Source organism: Ochotona princeps, chromosome 7, assembly GCF_030435755.1.
Source record: "Ochotona princeps isolate mOchPri1 chromosome 7, mOchPri1.hap1, whole genome shotgun sequence".
NCBI classification, from domain to species: Eukaryota; Metazoa; Chordata; class Mammalia; order Lagomorpha; family Ochotonidae; genus Ochotona; species Ochotona princeps.
The window spans coordinates 63,740,868-63,761,598 of record NC_080838.1 but is presented as its reverse complement, the minus strand read 5'-3'; the positions used below and the strand labels follow the sequence as shown (position 1 = coordinate 63,761,598).

At 41.6% G+C, this 20,731-nt stretch overlaps 1 protein-coding gene across 1 annotated transcript in view; it reads right to left on the bottom strand.

Annotated features, from left to right (window-relative positions):
• Positions 1 to 20,731, bottom strand: part of ANTXR2 (ANTXR cell adhesion molecule 2) — a 136,657-nt gene that overhangs the window by 57,394 nt on the left and 58,532 nt on the right. The window contains exons 13-14 of the mRNA XM_058667166.1: positions 5,888 to 5,932; positions 5,009 to 5,101 (exon numbers count right to left, since the gene is read on the bottom strand). Of these exons, the coding sequence (XP_058523149.1) occupies positions 5,009 to 5,101; positions 5,888 to 5,932 (138 nt within the window). The remainder of the gene's footprint in view (positions 1 to 5,008; positions 5,102 to 5,887; positions 5,933 to 20,731) is intronic.

The following is a 20,731-nucleotide window of genomic DNA, read 5'->3' as shown; positions in this document are numbered from 1 at the left end:
TAACAGCCTGGGAGTGGTGCTGTGGCACAAGTTAGGCTTCTACCTGCATCACTATCAGCCTATGTAAATGCTGAGTTGAGTTCTCATTTTTTCCACTTCCAATCCAGCTCCCTTCTAATGTGTCTGAGAAAGCAGCAGAAGGTGATCCAAATACCTGGGCCCCAGCCTCCATGCTGTAGACCCAGAGGAAGCTTCCATCTTTGGCCTGGCACAGCACTGGCCATTGCCACCATTTGGGAGAATAAACCAGCAGATGGAAAATGTCAGCCACCCCCATCTCCTCTCTCTCTAATGCTGCCTCTCAGATAAATCTTTATTAAAAATCAGTTTGAGTCTAGAAAGAAAATCCTTTGAAAAAATCTGGAGTCAATGAAGCAATCACCTCTCCGAAGTTTCAAATAAGGTGTCAATCTGTGGTTTACATAGGCAAAAGCTGACAGCACGCAATTTCCTTATCTACTATTGGGTACGTTCCCTTGCTAATTATAATACCTAATTGTATTTACTAGTAATTTAGGGGAATGGTTTTTATTACAATGTCTGAAGTTTTTATTAATTTACTTGCATCTATTGGAAAGGCAGAGAAAGCGAGAGAGAAAAAGACACGAAAGATAGGTATTCCATTTACTCGTGATGCTCCCAACAACCACGGTTGGGTCAGGTAGAAGCCAAGAAGTCTGAACTCCCTCTAAATCATGCAAATGAATGCCAGAGCTGCCCTTGGTGATCTCCCAAAAGAAACTGGTCAGAAATTGGATTGGAAGTAGAGCAACAGGGCTTCGGTTTCCCTATGGGGTGAGTCACTGCAACTAGTGGCTTAACCTGTTGTACCACATGTCCACTCCACATAATTAGTACTGATTGAGTGATTACTGTGTATCAGTCTGATTTAATCCATACAAAATGGCAGTTATATAAATACTATGGCTTTTTTTCCCTTTCCACTTCCTGTGTTCATTTGTGTATATGGCTAATTTGATTGAGGAATCGTGGCTATATTATCAATGAGAAAGATATACTGGAAAAGAAAAAATTTAGGAAAATTCAGGGAATTGCACATGGAATTTCTTTCTCAGAAAACTCTGGACGTTGAACAACCACAAGATCAGCTTATTACTTTTTGTGTTTTTAATAAATCGAAATTAAGATCTAAATCCGGGCCAAATTATTCAAGGGAATGTTCCCCTGGATTAGGGCTCTGCACCCCAGGAAGACCATGGGAAGTCTACAGAAGCCAAGGACACTGCCAAGGAGGACAGAGAAGTCAAGGGATGCTCTAAAAAAATACAAGGACCTATTAAGGGAGAACTCCAAGACACCACAGTTCAGTGATTTCCAAAGGAAAAAAACTTTAAAGACTTGTTTAAAGCATTTTAATGATCTGAATTAGTGGGTAGGGAGATGATTACAGTTCATTGAAAGAACTATTCACAGCTTTTTGATAAGGCTTACTTCGATGTTTCTACCCATTTTTTTACTACAATTTTAGAATGGGCTTTCAATTTCAAGTAGACCCTGTTGAGTCATTAAAATGTATCTGTATCTTTCAGCATGATCAATGGTACTAGAACGTTCTTTATGAGGTTGTTAAAATTGTTTTAAACACCATTAAACCTTTAGAGCTGGATAGCTGGCTTTCTTTCCAGAGAAATGACCTTCCCTTTACCAGATAAAGAAACACCAAATCTTTAGATATAGCTAAATGGATTGAAAATTCTAAAACCAAGATGCATATATTTGCAGTGCTAAAGTTTTGATTTTATTGGAAAAAGCAACAACAACAAAAAGGAAATACAAAATTAAGTAAACATATGAATTTCAAAACTCAGAGAAGAAATTCAGAATACAAATGCAAACAAATACAGAGCCTTTCAAAAGTTCATGTAGGCAAGCAGGTGGTTGGCAAAGTCGTTCACCTTGGCTTGCAGCCAGCCTGTGTTACAGTTTCACCTGTACCATTCTAACCCTCCCCAAATGCCCCCTCTCCAGGCAAAAGAAACCAGTTTTCATGAAGCTGTGCTGGCCAACATTAGCCAATGATAGCACAACACAGCCAACCTGATGGCTTGCTTTGTCCCCACAGTGGCCTTTAGTTCACTGTAATGTTACTGTAACAAAATGACCATGGCTGATACTCCTAAGCCCGTCATACACACCTGACACCATGACACTTTGAAACTATGCAGAAAAAGGCAAAGAAATAAATGGTACTCAAAGCCAGCTCCAACTTCTTCCCATTATAAATATTCGATTAAACCCTGTCCCAAACATTGCTTCTATCTTTTAGGATCAAATAATGCTTAGACTCAAAACTCACTGAATGCTCACTCTATGCTTTGTGCTAACTCCCTTCAGTGCGTACTTTCAATTTCCATGCAAATAAATCTTGTTTCTTTGCTGATATTTACCTATATCTCATCCTAGAATTCTTTCTTGCATCAGAGACAATCACATATATCCAGCTACCCAATGACAAAGACACAGATTCTAATACACAATGATCCTGAGCCTATCTACCACACGTGACCCCACAGGCTAATGTGACTACATTCCTCTAGAGTTTCACCAGCATCATCTCAGATAAGGAACATCAGGCTAGTTGAACTAGACTTCTGGCCCACTGTGGAACTGCCAAGGCCTCTGTCCCGAAAGGTCTACACTTATGAAATGCAGTGGCTGAGACTGAAAGGAGATGAACTAAATACAATCAAGCACTGTGACTCAGGACACAGGCATCCTATGTGCCTCTTGAACACTGTGACAAACACCTGCTATGAGGGTATTTTTCCAAAGGGAAACATCTTCCTGGCCTGAACAGCCATGCTTTCAAAGCAGGTGGTTTTCTGCTTTCCCTCTCCAAATTTTAAGTTGCTATTGAACAAAATTTAATAACGCTTAATTCTCATTTCAGTTATTGTATATCAATATGTATTGTATTTTCTCTTTGCAATGTACTCGTTCTCTTTCCCATTATTTTTCCATTTTATTCTCAGCCCTATTTCTGCGTCACTGACAGGTTACTCCACACAATACAGCCAAAATTATCCAAAGTTAAAATGGACTCATATCTCATAGACTCATTTAAAGTTAACCAAGTTCTTTTACAAAGTTTCCTCAATTGAAATAGATGTGTGGGGCATACGATATCTCATATTGAGAGTCAACAACTCTTGAAATTTGAATTATGGGGACTCAGCAACGTGCAGATGTGAGGTCATGTGAGCATACATCAATGAGGGTCCCTTTCACTGAGATCCATTCAGTGATTAGTATACTTTTCTTTAGAAAGCCATTTTAATATCTGGAACCCTGGAATATTAAATAGTAAAAATAGGGCATTACTACTAGTGTCTTCGGCAATTACATTATTTATTCAAAGTAAATAAAGCTCACATACTAACATTTCCTGACTTCACTGTCATGTGGTATTCCACATACATGAATTTCAAAATAAAATTAAGCTTATTTTAAAAATACAAATTGGCACATGCTTATTGCCTAATAAAACAGCAAAATATAGGCAATTTTATATTACACATTGAAAATTACTTCATTCGTGAGATTTATTAACATCTTTTGGTATTTTCCATTCATCTTTTCCTCTCTTACATATATCTTTTGACATACACATTTTGGAATCAGGGAGACTAAATATACTAAAAATGAATTGTGACATATCATATCTGGATATTCGTAAGCGACAGTTGCATTTCCACATAGGGACAGTCAGCCTATTCTCCCATCGCTCTTTCCAGTGTTTTCAAACAAGAAGTGAACTCCTCATCTTCTCTGAACTGAGCGGATTTCCAGCTGCCCACATGCAGACACCTGCAATACGTCTCCAAAAGATCAACAGCTTCCAGCACCTGCTTTTACGCAGGGCTCATGGGCAACCTATGCACTTTGCTAAGATCTAGTGAGTTTGAGAGAGAATCAGTCAAATTCCTAAACACTTCGGTGATGACAACCCTGATAAGGGTGCCAGGGCCTCTTCTGGGGAAGACTGTAACTTATTCAGAAAAGGGGACACTCTCCTGTGGTGTCTGGATTTTATCCCAATGTATAAAAAAATGAAATTGCAACATTTGCATTTTTAATCAATTTCCTGTGTTTTTCTGACAGCAAAGAGATATTTAGCTATGACAATCAGAGATCTATGACAAAACATAAATATATGCCTTTCTACCAAGAAGTAAAAAAAAACACGGATAACTAATAGGGAGGAGATGCCAGGACCTCTTTCACAAGAGTCGATGTACGGATGTGAAAAATGTTTGAACTGCCCCAGGGATAGGATACAGGCCTGTCGACACTGTTGTTCAGTGCTCAGAACTGGCAATAATGGGTTGTTAATAATGAATCCACCGTTTGAAAAACATTTCGTGCTGTCAAGAACACTTCATTTGACTTTTAAGATAAAATATTAAAATTCAATTTTCATTCACACTTTAGGTCATTATGAAAGTTCAATGCATTCTATAACTGACATGTAATATTAATTATGATAATTCATAAGTGGTAACTAAAGGTTATTATAAAGTCTTAAATATGCTTTCTCTATATTTGTGATAAGGTCATATCCATGCTATTAAGTATTTTGAAATTTTCTCCTCAAATAGTACATAACTACTGGACCACTTCAAAGAAGAACACTGTTGTAAATTTAATTGGCTGACTTGTTCAAAAATGACGCACTATGTAGTAATTTTTTCCAAAATAGTGAGAAAAATTCTGGCTTTGTTTTACCCTTTAAAATTCAGAAGGCTTATCAATGCGATGCCTTGATAAATAAAACCAGTCCCTTTGGCTGGTTCTGCAATGGCTTAGGATTCTTCTCCCCACCCACTCCCTACACCCCTGAAGAAAGAACTATCCAGAAAAGACCCAGTGTTCTGTCAAAATGAATGATGACAGGAAACTCAATTGTGAAAAGTGCAGTTTCCCTGATTTAATAGTCCCAGAAACACACATTCCAAATTAGCAGCGTTTGTATTTTTCAGATACCAACCTCCATCCTTTTAATTCCTCCGACTCCCCGACCACCGTAATAGGAGGCATCTACCGTAGGCCATTTCTTGGTAGGCAGAGGGTCTTCTTCCTCCTGCAGAAGGAAAGGTTTTATGACTTACTTATCTTACTAAAATAACAGTCAAAACTGGGCCTTTGTTTGAATATTTTCTGAAAACTGTCATTGTTGAGGAAGAAATGATGCAGGGGACATGTGAATGCATTTATGCTCAAAGCCGCGAATCTTAACTGGAGTGACACAAGGCAGAAGGAGTCCTTCCTTCCCCCCACAATTTGTGGGTGACTAGGAGTTGCTCTTGACACACACACACAGAAAACAGTGTTTATTCCAAATCTGGTCATCACTATACTTCAAAGGCAAAACAGTAAAGTTAGGGTGGCATTTCAACAATCACCCAAGCATCAGTGTGTGTTTGAACTCCATGGAACACCAACTAACACGAAAAGGCAGTGCCAAAGCTCTGAACGCACACTGTACCAGTATATCCCTTAGGTGCAGGCTGCTAACAATTTGTTTAACAGAGTCTTATATAAAAGCAATCTTTTTGAGGAAAGTAGAAATAATTTGAAACTGACAGCTTGGCATAAGCACACTTGATAATATAACTACAAAAATTATGTGAAACTTCTACGCAGTATTGACCCCAGTGCTATTTTATATTTACTAAGGTATGAAGGTCCCACTCACCTAGCATATTAAAGAAATCACACGAAGATGAAAAATAACTCATTTTATAAATTAAGGACCCAATACATGGTTATGCTTATGTAACAAACAGAACTGGTTAAATTTGAAGATGCTACATATCTACATTAGAGAGGGGGGGCATGCATTTTTGTCTATTAGGCATTCATTTACCTCCTTTGGTGCAGGCGGTGGTGGTGGTGGAGGGTCCTTGATAACCTGTCCAAATAAATAAATAACAAAACTATAAAATGTGCAGACTTTCATGAGAGAAGACAGTAAGAATGTATGAAAACACTAAGACATATAAAATACTGTGCTGGCTCCCAAAAGGATTGGGATAATTCAGGTACACCTCCCCATCTCTATGCCAAGAGGAAAAAACTGAAAATTTTCAAATTGCTTGAATTTACTTAATGTGACTATAAGACTTTTCAGCTAGATGATTTCAAAAGTTTAAATAATGATAACTGAAAATGAAGTTGTACCAAAGAATTATTATCAATGTTAAATGTACTACTACTACTACAATGGATATGTTATTTAAAGACAGCTTAACTATTAAAGCTCAAACAAAACTTTCTAAGTGAAATTATATGATTCGGGTATTTTCATCAAAATAATATGAGGTGGAGTAAGTGGACAAGGTTAGAGATGAAATAAAATTAAATATTGGCTGAGAGTCACTGGAGCTGAATGATCATTGAGGGGATACATGATATCATTCTTTCTGTATTTAAAACTTTCCAAAGTGAAAGACTTCAAATTCCAATAGTATTGCTAGCATTTAAATAATTAACCAATAATTTCCTATAGGGTTAACCTTCTCATTCTCCAGATTTTAGCTTAGATCTAAACTTCAAGAAATTAAGGCACACAGTAGTTACAACACAGATACACCCGAGGGATGCGACAAAGAGAACAAGGGGAGAGTGGGTGAGGAGGAATGCTTGAATGGCCGCAATAAAGAGAATTGCACTACCTCACAAAGCAATTCATTCCCCTGGCAAGGGACCCACGGCACTTGAAAAGTTCCCTCAAATGAAGCCAAAGCCTCCTTCTCTGTGCTTCCTACTTTTTATTCCAAATCCTAGAGATTGGAAACACACACACACACACACACACACACACACACACCACACACACACTTCATCTTCCAGAAGAGAATAAATACTAGTTTTGATACTATGATAATTATCATAGATTGTCGAGTCTACCCATTGGACGTTAAATACATCAACAATTACGGGATGGTTCTAAGTTATTAGGTCATCTTGATCAGTTTAATGGTTTAGACAATTCACCTGGTCATTATTTCAAAACCTGGCTTCCAGAACTGAAAACAACATTTTAAGTAAGTATGCTTGATTCATTTTAAAGAAATGAGTGGTGCTCAAACAAAACAGATGCACTTCCTTCACTATTTACCTCCAATTCTAAACATTTTAAGTGGTAAAATACGAATAAATTACTTTGAAGTATGTAATTACCAGAGACTCTTTCTTGCATCAATGGCCACAAACGTCACTTAGTTCAGTCAGCTTGTTTCTGTCTTTATTGTGTGCCTAATACTAACCTTGGTAGCCAGATCAATGATCCTCTAACAGATGCTCAGTACAACATCTCCCTGATCAAAATGAACCAACAGTTCCAATACCCATAATTCAAATCAATGAGTTATGAAACTTTATTCAAACGGTCTTATATATTACGCCTCCACCATCAGTTTGGTAAATTCCCACACAGTGCTCTCTGGAGCTTTGTCACCAAGAAAAAGACTCAAAGTTCTTCTATTCTACTGAGTATAATAAATCTGAACTTACCTTAATTGCACTGTGAGGATTTCAAATTTACTCCACCTACTACCCATACATGTTGCACTCATATGTAAACTTCAGAGGACATAAATGTTTTCCTAACTTCTTTTCCAATTCTCTGCCATAACTGTTCCTCTTCTATCTTCGTTATTGTTATTTTGTATAACATCCAGCTTAGTAATGATATGGAAAAAGTCAAGTTTCAATCTTAAATCCTCACATGACCACTATCAAACTCACAAGAGGATCCCAAGAGGCATCTTTGCATTCTTCCTCAATACAGGAGCCCCTTTTTCAGTAAAGCTACATGAACTAGCTCCCCTATTCTCATGGTTTAAAAGACTCACTGTGGTGTAACACACAGTTCCTCTGAAATTCAACAATAACATCCTATTGATAAGCAGGCCTTCATACCCGTATTCACTGCTGGCTGAGCACATCTCTGCTTCCCCCAAATATAACCACCGTTTTTTGCTTCCATCCAGCCTTCCTTCTACCATCTTTCTATTATCTCATCTACAAGCTGAAAAACCTCTAAAATAACATACATTTGTTCCTGGATGAAGCATTCAAGAGTCATCATTACCTTGGATTTACAAGTTTATTGTGGGATTTTTTTTTTTAAGTCACCCATGAGAAGTGTAGTTTCCTAATGGATAATAATCATTTGTCCTTATAAATGCCATCAGTGCCTAATAAAGAACTCCACAAACATCAAATACTAAAAATACAATCAAAGTGAAGGTAAAGAAACAAGCAGGTCCACAAAGGATCATAGATCTTCAAGTCAATAACAGAAAGTTGGGGGAACATATTAATACAAATGACGGAGATGAATTTCCAAGAAACTAAAATATTTCTAGTTCTAAGGAAAACCAAGCATCAACTTTCTCTCAATCAATAAAGAACTAATGAACTCAATGGCAGATGGTAAGTCATAAGATCATCCAAGTTTCTTCATTTTGAAAATAAATTGAATTAATTTAGGTCATTTCCAATATGAAAATTTTAATAAAATGATAAAAATACTTTCCAAGATATTTTCACCAAGTCTTTGCTTCTATGCTTTTCCACAATTATGACCATATGTCTGCTCGCACTTGTTATTAACTGTATCCCAGAAAAAGAACATTAGAATGTTCCTATATATGCAAGCAGTCTTATAGATGACTACATGCATGACTTCTAAGTTTAAAGTGGTTTTCAAGACCCAGCAAGTATATCTTCTGCATTGTTAACAGTGAAAATTGGGCCTTCACTTAGTTTTCACCTCAATCAAACTCTGATCTAGCAAATTAAAGATGCAACCGCATCACAACACACTTGTCCATTGCTTCAAAGGGAAGGCTCGTTGAGGTGTTATTAACCACAGCCATCCTTCCTTGATCATTCCATACACCATTCATTTTACATTACTCTTACCTCCATAATAACCCTGTACAATTTACCCCATTTTAAACATAAGTAAATGAAAGTTCTAGCTTTAGTAACTTGTCCAAATACAAACAGAAATCAAAGTCTATCTTTAAACCCATGACTCAGGTCATATACCTCCAAACTCTTTGTTTAACTTGTGCTACGTAACATTCACTGGGCATAAAATTAGGACTGCAGGGTGAATGTGTGCAGAAGAAAAGGCCTGAGTTCTGTGGAGGACCCATTACTAGGACGGAGCAACACCTAGATGCCTAATACTGAGATAGCTTATTATAAAGCTTACGATAACTGTACAAAATAGTCCATTCTTACTTTACAGAGATACAGAATGCAATCCACATGCTCTATATCCTCTAACTAGAAATGCTGAGGCAGGAAATAAAATGGCTTACCTACTAAAATTTAAAATGTTGACTATAGTATAATAATATAAGGAAACTGAGTGACGGGGGAGGGAACTGGGAAAGGGATAAGGGAAATCCCAGGACCTATGGAACTGTATCATAAAATGATAATAAAAAGTTCAAGGGGAAAAATAAATAAGACAAATCTTTTAAAAGGAGAAAAACATGTTGACTCTCTACACCGCACAAGATGGCTTTATAAGCAACAAAAGGGAACAAAACTATTTGAAAGAAAAGTCACAAATGATAAATATCTGATAATCCATTCAGAACAAAAGGAAAATTTGCTGTTAGTCCAAACACATTAAAAAATACCAGTCACGAGGATCCTACTCTAATATTAAATAGTGCAAGAACACATTTCAGAGGAGGATGTATTCATCTGCACCACATTTTATGAGAATTTGCAGATTTTAAAAGGCATAATATTGCCTGGTTGCCAGGATTTTTTCCACTTAGCATCCTTCAGTTCTGTACGGAGGATTCTGGAAAACACTTTCACCACTTTATGAACCATATGCAGAGTTTGATTCTTCTCCAATTTTTTTTCATTTGTTATTATCATCATGAGGGAAGATTACATCTCATCTACTTAGCTGCTAGAATGAAGATTTCAGCTTGGAGGAAAGCCGATTTCTTTAGAAAAAAAAAAAGTTAGCTGCTTCAGGCAACAGTCCTTTTGATCTGCTCATTAACACTTTTCAAATGTTCGAGTGATGTGGGCATTCTTTGCGCTAGAAAATGTCAGCGCTGCAGCCCGCAGCCAGCCTGATGCGATCATATGTTCCGATATTCAGAAAAGACTGAAAAGAACTGTCAACATTCAACTGCCTTGGATTCAGGAAAAAAAATACTGTACAACGACTGTAAATCAAGTAGTATTTCATAACTGACTCCTGCTGGTGACAAAATAAATACCCACTTCATCAACAATGCCATCTAGTGCCTCAGAGACCACAGACAATGGAGCAAACACTCAGAGTGTTTACAACAATTTGCTAAGGACATGCAAAGACCTTCCTTTCGTCCTCCAGCTTCTTCTCGGTAAGATCAGAAAGCAAGCACAGTGTCTTCCTTCTCCAGGGCACAAACACACAGCTCCCTGACATCCTACCGCAGGAGCCCTTTCCTGAATCCCACAAACTTAGTTGCTCTCATTATCCAACCCAAAGCAGGGTCAGATTTAGCTTACCTGACTCCTTTCCTCTCTGAAAAAAATGCATCAGCCTTCAAAGAGTCTTACAAACAGATAAATGGCCAGAAATCCAGACAAAAATATGACTTTAAATGCCAAATGGTGACTCAAAGAAACAGTGTGAGAGTGTATTCTGCCAGGATTTAAGTTAAAGGTATTTCTGTCAAAGCAAATAAACTAAGACCACGAAAAATTTGATATCCTGTTTCATAAATGATGCTCTGTTGGAAAACATCACCATGGAAGCAGTAAGACCTAGCCTCACATTCTTTCAAGAAGGCAACCGAACATAAATCATTTTAATTAATGGTGCAAGAAAGGCATATTAAAATTTAAATTACGGGCCCGGTACCGTGGCCTAGCGGCTAAAGTCCTCACCTTGAAAGCCCCAGGATCCCATATGGGTGCCGGTTCTAATCCCGGCAGCTCCACTTCCCATCCAGCTCCCTGCTTGTGGCCTGGGAAAGCAGTCGAGGACGGCCCAAGATTTTGGGACCCTGCACCCACGTGGGAGACCTGGAAGAGGTTCCAGGTTCCCGGCTTCGAATTGGCACAGCACCGGCCTGTTGCGGCTCACTTGGGGAGTGAAACATCGGATGGAAGATCTTCCTCTCTGTCTCTCCTCCTCTGTGTATATCTGGCTGTAATAAAATGAATAAATCTTTAAAAAAATTTTTTAATTACTTCTGTTTTATTGTGTATTCCAAAGAAAAAAAAATCAGGCAGTTCTCGAAGTAACTCAATAAAGGCATGTGGAGTCCTCCTCAACAATAAAAAACACATGCAACTTAAAAGAATTACTACTCGTTCGGGCCTTGGGTTTGGGGGCAAGTGCCGCTCCTCACAGTGTGGCGGCTGTGGGGGGTGACCCTGCTGGGTCGGACCCAATGCTGGGGGCTCACGCCAAAGACACTGCTGCAAGGCAGTGAACGAGTCCTCGGCCTCACCCAGGACCCAAGAGAGCTCTTTCCTCAGGGTAAGTGCACCATGAGGGAACTTGGGAACTGGGAGCTCTGGCGTATTGGTTGTCTGAATCGTTGCTTAGGTAGCTCTAGGTTGATCCTACTGTGCTTCTGGGATCTCAGTCAATCCTTAACATTCCCAATGGCGGTAACTCCACCTTTGAAGAAATTGGTAACGGAACAGAATGTACTGGGCAGGACTGAGCAAACCTTAGCCTACAAGCAAAACTAGAAACCAGCATGGAGCACAGGTCATGCCGAGCCATGCTCTTGCATCTACTGGTCTACTTGAGTCAAGGACACTAAGTCACACTGTCTAAGGCAGAGGCCCGGACAAGTGAGGGACTGAGACAAGCTGAGTCAGAGCAACCACTGGCAGGCGCATGATCTATGGCTAGGAACAGGCCCAGTTGGTGAGGTAAGGGGCCACCTTAACTGGATTGAGGTTCCCACCAAGGGGCGCGTGTGCTGGAATGGGGTTGCGTTCTGTCTAGGAAACAGTTGCAATCTCCCGAGGCACTAGTGTGTACTGGGATTGAATGCACCAGGCCAGGCCAGACCCCAACATCATCTGGTGTCCTGGAGAACCAGGGTGGATGTGGGACTGACTAGGCTGGGTCTCAACCCCCTACTGAGCCATGTGTGAGCTGTACGTGGGTATGGACGAGCCATGGCTGGGCTGAAACATCCAACAACAAGAACCAGAACGGGGTGAAAGCAAGCCAGGAAAAGCCACTGTTCCTGCTAGGACAGGAGGTGAACTGAATAGGGCTGGCTCAAGGTCCCCCTGGTATGCGCAAAATCTGGCATTGGGAGAGGTTCTGATGGAGGAGCCTGGGCAACTCCTCTGGCAGGACACAGTCCCTACAGGTAAGCGCAAGAAGCATGATAGGAAACAGCCCAGAATAGGCCATGGAAAGTTTCCCACTGGCACACATTTGGCATGGGTCAGGGGCAGACCAGGCTGAATCAGTTCATGTCATCCACTGGCAAATCCGAACACCAGAACAGAGTGTGGGATGAGCCAGGTTTAGTTACGACAAAACCATTGCACACTATGGAAAGCTAGGGTGAGGTTGCCTGTACTGGATTTGACTGCAGCACCCAACCAGCACGCACGAGATCCAGGAAGGGAGGGATAGAGCTGGCAGGGGGACTAAGGGGCTGGTCCCCTCGCTGGACAGCTACTCCCACTGGAGAGCATGGACTGGGATGGGGACAGACCAGATTAAGCAAGGCTGCAACACCTGTGCCCTGCATGTGGACTAGATCAGGGAAAAGCCAGGCTAGGCGGATTATTCCTGCTGCTGCAAGCATAAATTAGAGTGGGTGAGGGATGTTTGGGCTTAGCCACAGCATCAACTGGCAGAAGCTGGCACTGGGGACTAATTCTGTCAAGTCAAATCACAGAACCACCCGAAGAGTGCATAAACCGGGAGTGAGAGAGACCTGGGAGGGAAATAGTGGGTTCCTCCCTCTTGGGGTGGCTAGACAGAGAGGCACTCAACAACATCCGTGAGGGCTGGAGAGTTGAGTTGGTTAGATGGAACTAAGCTTTAATACCCACTGACAAGTACAAGAGCCAAATAGGATGTGGGACAGACTGGACTAGTCTGCTATACATACTGGCAAACCAGGGTAGGGGGCGGGCCTGGTGGGGGTTATTGTGGGTCACCCCGACTAGGCTGCAGCTCTCACTGGTTGATGCAAGGGCCGAGTGTGTGCTGGGCAGAGCCAGGCTGGACTGCAACACCCATTGGTTCCAGTGGAAATCAGGACTGAAAACAGAACCAACCCAGCAATTGAAACCACCAGCTGATCGTGGTGATGGACTGTACTAGGCCCTATGCTTGCTAGAGCATACAAGAATCTGGTCTGGGAATACCTCAAAGTTTCTTTGGAGATCTCCCCAATCGAACTGCTGGACTCAGAACCCTAGCCAAGAAAAGACAGAGGACAGAGCAAGTCAATCAACCACCTCAGCTATATGTTGGAAGCGAAATACTGGGCAAATGAAGACTCTATGATGGACTGTGTCAATCAGTGGACGACCTCATCGAATGAAACTGGCAGTGATTCATAACTGGAGAACTATTAAAACCATTTGAGGGGGGGCAACAGAGCCCTCAGGTTCACAGCCATGGGGGCCGCCTCAGAGCTGGACGAAAGTCCGCGCTCCGCCCTGCTCCCGCGACTTGGAAGCGGGCATCTCCGTGAGTTTCACTGGCCAAACCCACAGCAGGGAGACTGAGGGCCAGCCCTCTGTTCTGGGCGGCCAGTGCACCAAGTGGTGCCAGGCTCTGCCTGCTGGCCGCCCAGCCAGGAGCTCAGAGATTTTTTATGATATGGAAAGCTATTTGGGGACACTCATTAATAGACCCAGCTTTGGTATAGGGGAGACAGGATTCCTCGCAGTGTCCAGGAACAGAGGCTTGAATCTCTAGGACAACACACCCACCGCCCTCGTTGGATGGTGAATAGAACGCAGGTCAAGCCGAGTCAGGCCATTGCACCTGCTACTCTGCTTGAATCTAGGATGCGAAGCCACAATGTCTAAGGCTGGAGCTAGGACAAATGAGGGACTGCAGCAAGCTGAGTCAGAGCAAACGCTGGCAGGCATATGATCTAAGGCTAGTAACAGGCCCAGGGTGGGAGCCAGGGGGATACCCCGACTGGGTTGAGGCTCCCTCCAAGGGGAACGTGTGCGGGAATGGGGGCTGTGTCCTAATCCAGAATTAGTGGTAGTCTCCCAAGGCACTAGTGTGGGCTTGGAATGGATGCACCGGACTGTGCCGGACCCCAACGTCTAGTGTCCTGGATAACCAAGGTAAACATGAGACTGGCTAGGCTAGGTCTCGACCCCCCACTGAGCCACTTGTGAACTGTACGTGGGTATAGATGTGCCACAGCTGGGCTGAAACATCCTATAGCAAGAACCTGAATGGGGTGAAAGCCAGCCAGGTTAAGCCACTGTTCCTGCTTGGACAGGAGGTGAACTGAATAGGGCTGGCTCAAGGTCCCCCTGGTATGCGCATAACTTGGCGAGGGGAAAGGCTCAGAGGGAGGTGCCTGGGCAACTCGTTGGGCAAGATACAGACCCTCCAGGTCAGCGCAAGAAGCACAATAGGAAACAGCCCAGAATAGGCCAAGGAAAATTTCCCACGGGCATACATTTGGCACGGGATGGGGGCAGACCAGGCTGAATCAGTGCATGTAGTCCACTGGCATATCCAAACACCAGAACAGAGTGTGGGTTGGGCCGGGATTGGTCGCGACAAAACCAGCGTACAATGTGGAATGTCAGGGCGAGGTTACTGGTATGAGGAGTGTAAGGACTTAGCCGTTACACCAGCTGGCAGAAGCTGGCGCTGGGGACTAGTTCTGTCGAGTCAAATCGCGGAACCACCTGAAAAGTGCATAAACCGGGACAGTGAACGAACCAGGAGGGAAATAATGGGTTCCCCCCTCCAGGGTCACTGCTCCCTCGGGAGGACATGATAACTTTGAAGGGGGTTGGGGTGGCTAGACAGGGCGGACCTCGACAACATCTGTGGGGGCTGGATGGCTGAGCTGGTTAGTCAGAACTAAGCTTTAAAACCCAGGGACAAATATAAGAGGTAAATGGGATGTGGGACAGACTGGACTAGCTTGCTATACACATAGGCAAACCAGGATAGGGGGCGGGCTTGGTGGGGGATATTGTGGGTTGCCCCGACTAGGCCGCAACCCCCACTGGCTGACGCAAATGCCGAGTACGTGATAGGCAGAACCAACATAGTCTGCAACACCCACTGGATCCAGAGCAATTCTAGTCCGAAAGCAAACCAGCCCAGGAATTGCACCTACAAGCTGATTGTGGAGATGACCAGCTGGACTCAGAACTCTAGCCAAGAGAGGACGGAGGACAGAACGGGTCAATCAACCATCTCAGATATATGTTGGCAGTGAAAACCGGGCGAATGAAGACTATATGATGGACAGTGTCAACCAGTGAACTCTACAACGACCTCATCGAAATGGGAGTGGTGAGACTGGCAGTGATGCATAACTAGAAATATTAAAACCACCAGGGGTTGATCGCAGCTAAATAGTCTCCCCAAGAAGCTGTACATTCCATCTGGACAATATGCAGCTGGACTATGTGCTTAGCATCTGTTTACAAGAGAAGAATCTTGACTGAATTTGAACTGTAATGCTGCAACGGGGTGGGGGGGGTCCACCGTGGGGGAGGGGCATGGGGAGGGGCGGGGGGAACCCCAGAGCCTATGAAAATGTCACATAATGCAAAAGAATTAAAAAAAAAAAAACCATTTGAGCAAGGATCTCAGAGCATGCCCCATGGGACTTGGGGTGGGTGGGAAACTGGGTGGGGCTTCCCCCTCAATATCCCCCTTTACCTCAGATACATGATGGAAACAATATGGACATAATACTATTACCCACTTCCTTATACCCCCTGAACCTTTTTTTTTTTTTACCGTAATTAACTATGTAAAGATTGTCAACAAAAATACAATAAAAAAAAAGTTAAAAAAAAAAAAGAATTACTACTATTGAAAAAGAACAACACAGCTGTTGTTGGCTAAGAAAACTATGCTATAGAGCTCCACTCAGATAACATCTGCATCATGAAAGCTCGAGCGATAAGCAAACTAGGGTTTAGGAAGATAAATTTTATAAATCGTTTTCTAAACGAAGATTTAGCAGCTCTTTATATAATGTCCTAAATGCCCTAAAGAAAAATGAATTTGCAACTTCTCTTGAGAAGAGAGGGGTCTGGCTAAGGACACTCAGCACAGTGAACAGTTATCATCTCAAACATATCCATATATTGATTTGTAATGGCACAACACACTGACAGCACTTCAGAACCGCTTTGTTTGCCACCTCATTAGCCTTCCATTTACAATTCTACTGAGTGTCTGATTATCCCAAACGATTCAACTATAGGATTGGCATTTTGCTATTCTAATGAGCAAAACAAGCTTCCATAAACTCAACACATCCTCTGAAACTAAAATGAAGAAAACACCCAAATTTGCTAACATCCCATTCAAATTTTGCTTTAATTCCACCTGTTTTAATTAAAATTTTTGTTTTAATCTCCTTTTTAAGTCTACAGATGAAGGAATGGTTGTTGCTAATAGGTGTCTGTTAAGGAAAACCTGTAGTGGAGAATACGCATGAAGGTACCCAGTGAGCAGGGCAACTTCTTAGACAGATGCCAAGAAAGACCTTCGCCCATACTTCTCTCCTTGCGGAGCAGCAAACCCAGCACCAGTGTCTAAAAACTCAACTTTGCATGAGGGTTCCTTTATGATAAGGATTACCAGATAAAGGCCTCAAAATAGCATTGACTTAGATTTCTGTTTTTACACGGAAGAAACTTTCTTCAGCACCAAAAAGCTATCCTTGCTACCATCCTTGAAAATATTGATGGAAATTAACTGTAATGTTTGAACTGATAAAAGCCAGCTCGTCTTAAAACCACCTGGAGCGATCCAACACTTACCGCAGGACTTCAGCCCTTCATCACTTCATTCTGTGCCCCTCTTTGACAAGCTGGTGAACCCCTGAGCTCACATGACTAAGTTAAATTAAGATATACACAATTTTAGGAATATTTATTATATTGAAGCATAGTTACCAGATCTCCAAGATGGAGATCTGTGTGTGCTGTGACTGGATAATTAACTCACTGGTTCCAATGCCTCTGCCTTACCCCTGCAGTGCCTTCCTGCTGACAGCAGATAACTGCAATGGCTCAAGTTGTTGTGATCCTGCTGCTCACTGGGGAGATCTGGATTGAGTTTCTGGCTCTCCACTTCACCTGAACCATCTCAGGCATTTAGAGAGCAAACCTTTCTCTCTCTCTCATTAATAATAAATCTGGGAGAAAAATGTGTGCTTGCTTGTAATTCATTAACTAATGTAATCTAGCACAAGGCCTAGTAAATATCATAATGTTTAAGGAATCATACACATAAAAGATATGTTTTAAAATATCTCAGCTACAAATGAGATATAGGGTAAATATGATAACTATTACGAATGCTAAAACTCTCTTGGAAAATGGCCCATTTTAACAACAGAGAAATGACAGATTCAATTTCAAGTAAAAAATACACATGTATTTTTGTCATAGAAATAGACATTCTTCAGAATAAAGGCCCCATTGAGAATATGCACCAGTAACTAAACAAGAGGTAAACTGCTTCCACCTCTCTTTTATAACAGTCAAGAAATTCCTTCCTGGTTGTATCTCAGTTCTAACAAAATAATACTACCAGGGTCATATTTTCTATTCTATACATATTATAAATGAAAAACTTTAAGTGAAGTGAATGAAAATATAAAGAACCAAGATTGTGCCACAAATACTCTCACACACAACACTTATCCTTAGTTCACAAATTCTAGTGTAACTGTCAAGAAAATACTATCAATCTAATTTCCACACAAAGAGATACAAAGCTTCTTATTTAAAAGTTGTGATAATTTAAGAAGCTGTATTCAATATTCAGTGTATTTCCTGTGAAACACACTAAGGTTACATAAAACATACTCAATATCCAACCAGTGAAATGAGTAATCAGTAAGAGGGCAGAGTTTTTAAACACTAAGCTTTTAATAACTTTACTAAAACTTTACAAAAAAATGTACTATTTTCTCACCTGACAAGGTAACTTCCAGAATTCTAACTAGGGGTTGATGAGGTGGCTTGGTATGCTAATCCTTTGCCTGTGGTGTCAGCATCCCATATAGGCATAGCCTACGTAGGTGCCAGTTCGTGACCCAGCTGCTCTTCTCTGATCCAGCTCCCTGTTTATGACCTGGGGAAGCAGCAGAGGATAGCCCTAGTCCCTGGGCCCCTGTACTCATGTGGGGAACCTAGAGAAACCTCCTGGCTCAGATCAGCTCAGTTCCAGCCACTGCAGCCATTTAGACCATGAACCAGTGAATGGAAAGAGATCAATCTCTCTCTCTGTCATAAATAAAACCAAAATCTATAACAAATTTGCCTGCAAATTAATATAAAATATCCAGAGATGCTTCTGCTACATGCTCCACGTCCATCTACACGTGGTTAGATTCCTAGCTCCAGCAGCTGGCACTGGTCATCCTTTTTCATTGTGGGAGCAAGTCAGTTGGATAGCAAATGAATTGAATCCCAACAGGACCAGACATCCACACTACTTTAAGGCAGGCAAAGCTTCTCACAAGTAGTTATACTAACCAGATCCTCCCAGCAGTCTGCATCATCACCAGGAGGAGTTCAGAGCTCCTATAGGGCGAAGGAGGCCCTCCCCATTGGGGTTCTTGATGAAACCTAACCATCCTGTATACCAGGTATCAGCCTGACACTTTCCAATGCATGCCAAAAAAACACATAATTCCACACACATTTCAAATGACATGTCCGTTGGCAACACTCAATATTTTATTCATTACTCACAACTCAGACTGGGATCACTGACCCAGTCAGGTTTCTAGGAATGCTCCCTTTGGTCTCTGGCAAATCCTTGCACATGTTCTTACTGTTCCGGACACATGCTGTTATCAAGGTACTCGTGACCCTCCATTCACACTTACTTGCCCACATTTCCGTGTCTACATATTAAAATGTGAATTTCCATACAATATCAAATTATAAGAATTTTCATATCCCCATTTTCTACCACATTACTGACACTTGCTAGATGACAAGGAAATACCTGTCAAGGACATAATACAGGTTTTTCTATCTGTTCCTTGCTTTCAAATCTACCTTAGAAAATATTTTCTATGATTTAGTTAAACATAGATAGAACATAAGTTCATACTCATGAATAGCTGCTTTTAAATCTATTATCTCTAAGGGCAAAATAAAGGTGACTGTCTCTGTTACAAAGTTCTAAGACCGAAGAAGTTTTCAGATGTTTCTGAGAACAGGAAGCCTACTGAACATTCTGAAACAACATGAGAAGGACTCCTCTATTCCTTTCATACAGATAACTTCATGATTTGCACATCGCAGAGTCCCAGGGCTGAAAGGAACTCCTCTCACTAACAGATGATCTTTCTCCTTTCTGATGCCAAAAACAATCACTGAAACCTGTATTTGAAAACAGTTGATCAGCATCCCAAAGCCTCCTGTTTCAGTTTAAAAAAAAAAAAAACATAAACTTCGGCGTTATGAAACTTCTGACCAACAGTGAATGAAATTATGAAGTAATGAGGGAAGCAAATCCATGACTGCAAAAGTTAAATTAAAAAACCAAGAAGCACAAATCATGTTAGGGCACCTTTTGCTTTTAATTTGAGACTAGCTAGCAGTCCTAAAACAGACATATCGAGGATAATCAAGCTTACAACAGGAAACCGCCTGGGCATAAATTGCTATGGCAGGAAACTGATTAGTTCAGCAAAGAGGCAGGATGTTTCTTGTCCATGCTGTTGTCTGTATTAATTCTAGGCGTCCTCCAGGAGCCAAATGCTCTGAGATAAAAGATGAACAAGTTGCCTCATGAAAGTACAATTAATAATAAATACAAAGATGATCTACAAAGCACTGCCTGAAATTGCAAAGGAGCTGCAATCGGTAAGCAAAGGGAAGAGCAGGGGAAACCTAGTAAGATGCAAATCCTCACTACACAGTTCTAGGTAGTGTATCTATAATCAAAGGAAGGCTCTCCAAATAAGTCACAAGCACGCTGTCAAACAGGACTTCCTCTGGACAACATCTGCTCTGAAACAATCTCCACTGAGACTATCTGAACCGCATTCCTTGACCTCCTATCCTACTATCCTATCGTGTGCAGAATAACATCATTCAAAGCTGTCCATCACTAATTACTCCAGTGCTGTGAGTGAGTCACCTGACGTGGCAGGAGGGAAGATGATCCAAGTGGCTTCAACCTCATCATCCAGTTCCTTATATTTAAAGGAAATACCCTCCAAATGTAAGGGAAGGAGATGTGACTACAGAGGTCAGCGGGATGCAGTGCTGCTGGCTTTCCACACGAAGAAAGGAGACCAGAAGGTAGGAAGTGTGATGGCATCTAGAAGCTAAAGATTGCAAGGCGATGGAGTCTGCCCTAGAGCATCCCCTGCGGACACCTGTTAGCATAGGTCGGCCTAGGTTGAAGCGGTGATCACACAACTGACAACAAATTTCTGTTGATTTGAGCCCCCAAGTGTGTGACAATTAGTCACAGTAGCAA